We start from the raw sequence: 10,000 nt of genomic DNA, 5'->3' as shown, positions 1-10,000 counted from the left end.
GTATATATATATATATATATATATATATATATATATATATATACATATATATATATATATATATATATATATATATATATATATATATATATATATATATATATATTACACACACACACACACACGCGCGCGCGCGCGTACATATGTGTATGTGTGTAAGAGAGAGAGAGAGAGAGAGAGAGAGAGAGAGAGAGAGAGAGAGAGTATAGCATATACATAAGTCTATTTCTGTTACCAGTGGACCACGTGGCTGTTTACCATGTGGATCCAAGTCCCAAATAGGAACCATTCACTCAGCGAGGGCGTAGATGACGATTGTTATCTGATCTCGCTTGACCCTTCAGTTTGTCGCCAGCGACCAGCGTGGTAAGGCCTAGCCCTCCCCCTCCGGGCAGGCTGACCTGACTCGTGACCCAGCATACAGCCATATCCATATATAAACATTGTCTCGTGTGTTCCATACTGTGTGTGGTACTCTGAGCAAATAAAGTCATGCATTATACCAGTATCACTACCCCTGCAAGCCTATGTAATTAGGTTCTATACCCGTTTTATATATATATATATATATATATATATATATATATATATATATATATATATATATATATATATATATCCCATTCAGCCCTGAAAAATTTTTTACTTTAGATTTTTATGATATTATGACAGCGGATTTGTCGTGGCCTAAAAAGGCTACAAGCATATTTTTAGATGTGTATCATGAGTAGTTCTAGAGATATTGACCTTTAAATTTTGGCCCAAATTTGGTCCATCGGGGCTCTAGCATGTACGTGAAATAAAAGTTTAGACAAAAAACAGAAATCACAATGAAACAACTGTGTAAATTCACAATATATGTATTATAACTTTCAGAAAAAACATAAATTTGATAATTCCAGGTATATTTATTCTTATTCAACTTCATTGCAAGGCATTTTTCATTAAAACAAACATTTAAGCAACATTCATTACTTTGACTGCAGTGTACCTAAATAAAAATGAGGACATATTCATCAGCTCTGCATATCTGCATACCATAATCTTTACTTACTGAAAAGAAACAAAACCTTTTTTTCTTTCTTAGTGAGAAAAAGTAAGTTCTATTTCAAATTTCTTCATTAACAGAAACATTTTAATTTGTAAACCTAATCATCAAATATTTCAGGGCAAATGGAAAAGAGAATAACAATTTCTTTCATATGAAAGACAAAGAAAAACTTTGCAACTTTTGCATGAAAACTTGGTCCTCCCATTGCACCCTGGATATCGACATCTCATTCTAGAGGCATAAGGGGGTAATGCATCAGGCATATGGCATGCACTGTTAGTACGCTTTGCAGCAATGGGAAGGGGCCTTGTTCTTTTTCTAGAAATGTCATCATGTTCCTCTGAAATCTCAGACTCACTGTTGTCATCATTTAGAACTTCTTCAGAAATCAAAGAATAAGCTATTTCCAATTTAAAATCCATACTGTCCATGGTAACAGAACTGCTTTTTTCACAATCTTTTCTGTACTCTAACCATGCATTTGCGCAAGAGAGGTCCAAAAGATGCAACATTGCTCGAACAGTAAATTTTGCAGAACGTGTTGCACTTCTGTAACAGCTAATGACCTGATCAATAATATCAACGCCCCCCATCTTTGAGTTGTATAGCTCAACAACCCTAGGACGTTCCACTTCTAAGTGGCGTTTTTCTCTTTTACACCACCTCTGATAAGTAGATACTGGCTGAATACTATGTTCATTAGATGCTAAGATGATGTTTTTTTTGTCAAACCATACAGTTATACAAAAAGCAGAATCATCTCTCACTGCACAGTCAGAGGAACCTCTGCCGGATCTCTTTAATTGATTCTCAGTCTTCAATCGACACTGTTTTGGCACAAGGTTCTTCTTCATTGTCCCTGTAGCTCCCATTCCTAATGATGAGAGAATTTCTAAGAGCTTAGGTGTAGTAAAAAACCTATCAAAGAAGAAACTAGTACCTCTACTGACTGACTTTACAAATCTTAGGACTGCAGCTTCTCCTATCTTAAGGGTACCCCACTCTGGAAGATGAAGTCCAGTTCTTTGTACATTCAAAAGCAAGTCTTCCTTACCCTGAAAAAACTCAAAATCTAGGACTTGGCCATCACTACTAGCTAAAACAAAGATCTTTAGGCCATGTGGGTTTGGTTTCCGAGGTGTAAATTGCTTAAGGTGTGTTCTGCCTGTAAATGGAATGATCATTTTATCAACTGAGACATATTGAGGTCTGTCTAACTCCAAACAGCGTGAACGAACACAATCTATGAGTGGTCTTATCTTATGAAATCTGTCTGATTTCCTCTGTGCTGCATTCAACAGACTCTCATCAAAGACTTTCAGAGAAGCTATGATTACTGAAAACATGTCACGACTCATGGCATCAGCTATAACAGAAATCCTTGTTTTCTTTTGCCAGTACATTTTAATTCTAGGGAATTTTAACACTGACATAAGGAAATTTATTCCTATAAACTTTTTCATTTGATCTACTGTTAGTGATAATGGCTTTCCTTTTTTGGACATGTACTTTTTCTGTGTTTCTAGAGTCATTGCATCTAAAATTTCAGGTGAGAGGTAAGCCATGAAATAATCTACAGGGGAGAGAACTGTGGGTTGAAAATTAGTTCCCTGAAAATGATTATCAACATCTACAGTAAATCTGTGATTGAAGTTTATATTTCTCCTGAAATGATGACATCCATTAGTATTGAGATTTCTGCTGGGTCCAGTCTGGGCAGCTGCAGTGCTACTTGTAACTTCAGGGGACCTGGTGGTAACATTTCCATCTCTGTTGTTCTCTTCATCAGACTCAGATGCTGAACTCTCAGTGTTGGCACATAGTTCATGAAAGAGTTCTCTGCGCCGAAGTGGAGATGAAGGCCAGTCATCATCATCATCAGATATGCTGCTCAAATCAGAATTACTAAATTCTGCCAGCAGTCGCTGCTATTCTTCTGAAATAAAAAGAAATTGTTAGTCAAATATATTAATATCTATTTCGTATTAGTCATATAAAAAGTTTTTTCTTAAGTTCTATACATATTGTCATGTAACTCCATAAGCAATATCAATATTTTACCCAGTATGATTACATAATAATTACGTTAAATTAATAATCAACCTTAAACATATGAAATATAACTTCCATTAACATCATCAGAAACAGTATGATAAAGATCTTGTGTTAATGCCAATGTATTGTACTACGTATAGAGCAAAGAAAATCATCAATGAAACTACAGTCGGGCATTTAACTTGAATTTTCATCAAAGTATTTTTAGTTAAATTATTCCATAACATAATCAATTTCCAGTTGAAATGTTTTCCAATACATGATAATCACGATGTAAATCTGTCTTCCCGAGAAATATGTTTAAATTAGTAAGATGTACATTTTCGCTTACTCACTAGCATGCTCCAGCACGAAGGGAACAAATTTGTTCCATCTAAAAGGATGTGTTCCTGATCTGTCATAAACATAGCTTTTAAATGTTTCAGAACACGTGTCACTTGATTAACTTCATCTTAATCAGTTGCACACCATAAATGTGTTTCATAACATCAATAAAAGGAATAATAATAGCTTACTTACCCATGGGTGCGACGATATTGCTGAAGAGACTGTTCCTCCTCTCTTTTCTCCAGCCAGCCGCCATGGAATTGGTAAATCATGAAGATGACACTTCGAACTTGTTGTTAAAACACCATAGAAAACGTGAATAGAGTATAAAGCATAAACTTTCGTAAATTACGCGACGCCTCCGACTTAAACAGTGGAACGAATTTGGGCCATTTTTACTTAGTTCAGGGCTGAATGGGATATATATATATATATATATATATATATATATATATATATATAGAGAGAGAGAGAGAGAGAGAGAGAGTGAGTGTGTGTGTGTATGTGTGTGTGTGCAAGTAGACCAACGAAGGGAAGTGCAGGAAAACACGAATATACCAAAGGCCATTTCGCATTTACTGCTTCATCAGGGCATGTTCACATACATGTGTGTGTTTATATGTTCAGGTATGAATGTTTACTGTAGGTGTGTCTGTCTATCAAGTAAAATAGACACTACACTGGGACAGAGGAAACATTGTCCTCTGTCTATATTTGCTACCCTTTATACCTTGTCAGTGAAATAGAAACTCAGCAGGCAGGTCACTAGCTGGATCTGTAATCGCAATAAAGATATCAAACATGGAAACTGTTCTTTAATTCCAGATACTGACTAACCTACACACAAATAAATAAGTCTCTTCTAGATCAAAGTAAACAAGAATATGGACGATCTTTAATCAGTTGCAACACGATTGTATAGAGGGCCAGACTTTCTCTAAAATCCTTAAGTTTGTATTCTAGCTTTTGATTAATTTTCGTTCCTATTTTTCGAGTGAAAGTTTTCCGCTGGTAGAGATCCGGAAACAATGCAATATAAACGTTTGTATATGTATATATATGCACACACACACACACACACACACACACACACACACACACACACACACACACACACACACAGCGCATGCTCGCTGATTTAAATAATTCTAGGTAAATCAAACCTAGATACGGCGCTCCTGGGCAGCCAAGGCCAGCTGTTTGTCTCACCTGTTTTTGTCTCTTTATCTGCATTTCTATGTATATTTTCAGCCTCAGGCTGCATAAATCAATAAACCGAAAAAAAAAATATATATGGTGCACGGTCTCTATGTCGTGAGGACACTATGACTTGGAAGGAAGGTCGCAAACTTGTATGACGGGGGTGACTCAATGTCGGGCGGACACCATGTCGCGGTGACTGTGTTGCGCGAGGTGGGTACATACAGGCAGTCCGGTTTCCTCACATAACCTCATGGAGAACTCAACGGAGCTTCCATTACCACCCTACCCGGGACCTGTCGCACTATGCCGACATACCAAGCGACTTTGAAACTGAGAGTTGGCCAGCATCTATTTACGAAGGAAAGGGACTATCACGACAAGATGGTGTGGAGATGCGAAGACAGAACCTGTGGTGTCAGGGTTCACGCCGTGAATGGTTGAATAGTAAAGTGGCAAAAACCCATCCACAGACTTCCTACTGTCCCTGGGAAGGCTGAGGTGGAGGAGCCATGAAGGAATGTGCTGTCGCAACAGCAGAGCCCATCGCACATATTGTAAACACATTTTACGCTAGAGTTAAAGTCGGCTGGGCTCATTTAATACCAACGGTAGACGCTGTCATGAGGATGTTGAGGTGAGTGCAGCAACAGGCAGGTGTGTTTCATCTTCATCCATTTCGGACAAAGTTAAGCGGAGAGGCCTTCCTTTATTATGAAGATGATGGGATGATGATATTCGCAGCAGACTGATTTGAAATATCTTGCCGAGTCTCGTCATTGGTTTGGTGATGGAACGTTTAAAGTGGCACCTGTCGACTACAAGCAGCAGTACAAACCCCATGCATACTTTGGTGGCATAACATATCCGTGTGCCTATGCACTGTTGCCAGGAAAGACTGAAGATATATATAATAAAATGTTGTACGAGGTGTTACACCATATTCCCCCTGGCTTATCATGCAATCCAGAGACAATAATGACAGATTTTGAGAAGGCAGCAATGACCATCTTCCAGAGGAATTTTCCAAGTGCAGAGGTTGCTGGATGCTATTTCCACCTGGGCCAGTCTGTCTGGAGACGCATCCAGAATCTTGGTCTCGCAGCACGGCCTGGAGATGCTGCTGCCTTCGCCACCCGGGTCAGGAGGTTCCTGGTTCGGGCATTTGTTCCGCTGGACGACGTCCACCCTTACATGAGGATAATCTTGCTGGCAAAATTTCCAAGGATGATGGGCTTCTGGAGTTCGCAGAATATTTCCAAGAAACCTAAGTTGGCCAGCAGATTCATGGTGACATGGTAATTCCTGGGAGATTTCCCTATCAGACTTGGAACATGTATCAATGAGTGAAGGATGATCCACCCCGAAAAAATAATGCATTGGAAGGATGGCATAATGGGTTTGCCGTACCATCCTCAGCTGCCACTGCTCGCTGCAAAATGCCAAAAGGAGCAACAGAAATTAGCTCTAAATCGTGAGCACCATGCAGCTGGCAGGAAGCATCCTTCGGGTCGGAAGAAGTACCAGAGCATAAGAGGATCAAATCACTTATTGCAAAATTAGAAACTTATATCCTTGTAGATTTGCAATATCTGGAGCAAATAGCAAAATTAATGGTGATCCCCACTGATCAATAAAATTATGCTCATCACAAAAATATTTTATTAATACCTAGAGGAAAAAGGTATATGATATATGTTTTATGTCTGATACCATTGTTATTATGTATTCTACATACTAATTTATGTTTGCTGTAATTTCAACACTGGCCTGTCGACAACGAACCGCAACGTATTGACATAAATGGCAACATGCCGTCCCTGTGACATTTTATCTACTTGCGAAACAGAAGCTATGTCGCAGCGCGATGGGGCAACAGTACTTCCTCGACATAGTTTCTCATAGTATCCTAGAACCATATATATATACATATATAATTTAAACATACATACACACACATACATATATGAGAAAGAGAGAGAGAGTATAAAAGGCTATGATGATCCTTAGTACAATGGTGAACAGAGGGTAGTTATACTTGTTAATGGCGTGACTCTTTATTTCTAAGAGTTGACACAACACACAGTATGGAATACACGAGACAATGTCAAAAGGGTAATTGCGGTATGCTGCGACACGGGTCAGGTTAGCTAGCCTGGAGGGGGAGGGCTAAGCTGACCTTACCGCGTCGAGTTCTGGTCACGAACTCCTCTAGGCTTAGCTCCTCCTCGGTATAAGTAGTGACCATCCCAGCTGCCGAAGTGACTGAAACAGCTGGAGGAAGGATGGGGGGAGCGAGGTGAGGTCATCGGTCCCGTCTGCTACATCGTACACTGCTCGGCCACCTACTCACGCCTCGCCCTCGAGGCGTCTTAGATTTGCCTCAAGGATGACCTAACCTGGCTGGTCATCTCGTTCTCGTGCGTTGTCCTGGTGCATCTTCGTGGCTGCTTGTCCCTGTCATCCTCATCCTCCTGGTTCATCTGGATCTACATCTGTCCTCATTGGCATCTTGGGGATGCTGATACCTGCGCTAACAAGCTCCTGGAGTTGACTGGATCTGCGGGTGTCCGCCAGGTGTCGCCCATCCACAGCAATCTGGGATGACTGGTACCTGCACTGGCGAGTTCCTGGTCCGCAGGACCTATGGTGATCATCCGATGACGTCCTTCTCACAGCATCCTAAGGTGACCAGTTTTGCAGCCGGGTCCTCCCACGGTGCCGTGTCGGTCCAACTGCAATATATAGTCGGGGAACCAGATCATACACGTAAGGGCCAGATAGTAAGAGAAAAAGAAAGGCAACAGAGAAGAGGTGGTGTTAAGTACCACTTGCCGGTTATTTATATAAATTTTCGGTTTTTAATGTTCGTTTTTAATATATTTTCGTTTTTTTTTTTTCATTTTGTGTTTTATTTTCATAAGATTAAGGAGAAAATAGAAGAGGGAGATGTCAATAGTGATCCGCATGGACCTGGCTTGAACTACCAACTGTCTCTGATAGATATGAGAGAAGATAAGGGAAATGACAATGGCAATCCACAAGGATTTACTTGAACCACTGTCGTCACACAGAGAAGAAATAAATGTAATTTGTACATCATGTACGAGTCACTCGTCACAACTGACAAAATTGCGGGCTAAAGAGATACATCATAAATCTTTACGCCGGCACTAAGACAGAAACCAACCCTATTAATGAAAAGGTTTCAGTGTCTTTTGTCCTGCGTGGATGAGTGAGGTGAGTGTGTGTGAGTGACAGCTAGCGTGAATGAGAGGGAAAGCGAGAGTGACCTCACAGAGAATGAATCACAAACATGAATGTTAACATTCACTATTAGAAAACTGAGGTAAATTAGCAATGCTAGTTATATAAAATTATTTCAACTACCACATTGAATTCAACATATAATGATATGCGACAGAATGTATGCATGAATGAATGGTGACATGAAAAAAACTAGCTATGCATGTCAGACTTCATCGACGGAGGAACCTATACCCAAAATGCCGTACAATGACTGAAGTGACTCGAGCCAGGAAAATCTATAAATAATCTGCTCTTTTCTGCATATCTGTGATGGGTTCTCATGACATTCCTTACGGATATTTGCGAATCACTTGATCGCTTGGGAATTACCCCAAAACATGCTAGCGACTTTAAGAGTGTGAGAGGGGTGTGATTAATAAGTGAATAATGATTCTAGCTTAAACCCTAGTCCTACACTAACGGACGTAACCGCGGGTCACACCCACTCAAGTAGCCGATCGAACAATAACTTCGGTTTTGCCTGTACCTACATCTCGAACGTCGAAGCGCAGATCTATTAGGCGTTTACGCAACCCAGGGTAATATTGGGAATCCTGTGCACTATGATATGGGGGAGATCCTATGCTATATTCAATATATTTAATTTTTATGAAATAGCACTACAAGCTCCGTTCTAGCGCCGATAGAACGTGTCACCAAAAAGCATTGTAACAATGCTACAGTTAATCCCAAGGCGTCAACAAAACAACAACCAAATTACAGGGAACCAAGCGGTCATGTCTTGACCCTTCCCTCATTTTCCCCTGCCCACACGCGAAAAAGAGAGTGGGGTCAGGTCAGGGCGAGGGGAGGAACGAGATAAAATGTAATGATATTCGTGATAAGATAAAATCACGAACACGTTAAATTCGTTGCAGATGAAACAACATAAATCTCTAAAAACAAGAGAAATTAATTAACTACTTAACTAATGAACGATATTCATGTTTATTGACCACATACTCGATCACACGGAAATGTGATCTGAGGTGAAAGGAATGGTGTGAGGACATGCCACTTGCTGTCATTTAGCACTTTTTACCCCGCCTCCCCCCAAAAAAAAGAAAAAGAAAATTTTTTTTTGGCTTAACACATTTATGGGAGAGGGAAGGGAAATGAAATAAGAAAAGAGGGGCCCATATTTGTACTTACGTGTTTTTTTCCTTAGACATATCTTGAAGCGGTCGAGCAGATTTGTTTTCGAAGGTTTGCGTTGGTGCTGCAGCTGGAAGGAGGGAAGGACACAGCGCCCGCCCTGCCACCAGATATAATGGGTATAGAACCTTATTATAATGGCTTGCAGGGGTAATGATACTGGTATACGGCTTCACTCTTTATTTCTAAGAGTTGACACAACACACAGTATGGAACACACGAGACAATGTCAAAAGGGTAATTGCGTATGCTGCTACACTGGTCAGGTCAGCTAGCCTGGAGGGGGAGGGCTAAGCCGCGTGGAGTTCTGGTCACGAACTCCTCTAGGCTTAGGTCCTCCTCGGTATAAGTAGTGACCGTCCCAGCTGCCGAAGTGACTGAAACAGCTGGAGGAAGGATGGGGGGAGCGAGGTGAGGTCACCGGTCCCCTGCTACATTGTACAGAGAGAGAGAGAGAGAGAGAGAGAGAGAGAGAGAGAGAGAGAGAGAGAGAGAGAGAGAGAGGAGAGGAGAGGAGAGGGTGCAGAATACAGAGAAATATAAACAGAAATACAGTTAGTGAGATAGAGAAAGAAAAAGAAAGAAAAAACATAACTATAAGAGACCACCACCACCATCCTCGCTATCACCACCACCGTCACCATTAACACTACCAAGTGCCACGACCAATATCACTGTCACTAACACCACCCCGGCCACCGCTACCAAAACGACCAAATGTCAATGCAGAGGTTTTCTTGAGTGTTATTTATAGACTTTCTCCCTTCATTTATAATTGAAAAAAAAAAACGCGGGATGGCATTCAGTTGTCTTTATTCATAGTATGTAACAATAAATATGTAATTCGATAACCATAATATACTGTTCTTCTGTGAACGAAAATAGCAAATTGAAAATAAGGAA

At 40.3% G+C, this 10,000-nt stretch overlaps 1 protein-coding gene across 1 annotated transcript; it reads right to left on the bottom strand.

Moving 5' to 3' along the window:
- Nucleotides 1-624: 624 nt before the first annotated feature.
- Nucleotides 625-3,824, bottom strand: LOC119579339 (piggyBac transposable element-derived protein 3-like). The gene is made up of 2 exons (XM_037927102.1): nucleotides 3,626-3,824; nucleotides 625-2,987 (listed from the first exon to the last, which is right to left on the bottom strand). The coding sequence occupies exon 2, from the start codon at nucleotides 2,614-2,616 to the stop codon at nucleotides 1,165-1,167; it is 1,452 nt and encodes a 483-aa protein (XP_037783030.1). The 5' UTR covers nucleotides 2,617-2,987; nucleotides 3,626-3,824; the 3' UTR covers nucleotides 625-1,164.
- Between the last annotated feature and the right edge of the window lie 6,176 nt (nucleotides 3,825-10,000).

This window comes from Penaeus monodon, chromosome 12 (genome assembly GCF_015228065.2).
Source record: "Penaeus monodon isolate SGIC_2016 chromosome 12, NSTDA_Pmon_1, whole genome shotgun sequence".
NCBI classification, from domain to species: Eukaryota; Metazoa; Arthropoda; class Malacostraca; order Decapoda; family Penaeidae; genus Penaeus; species Penaeus monodon.
Note: the sequence above shows the minus strand (reverse complement) of the source record. Positions and strands in the feature narration are given on the sequence as shown.

Bases quoted from the DNA above. Each gene is read 5' to 3' on its own strand.
- LOC119579339 (XM_037927102.1), bottom strand. From the start codon at position 2,616: ATGGCTTACCTCTCACCTGAAATTTTAGATGCAATGACTCTAGAAACA.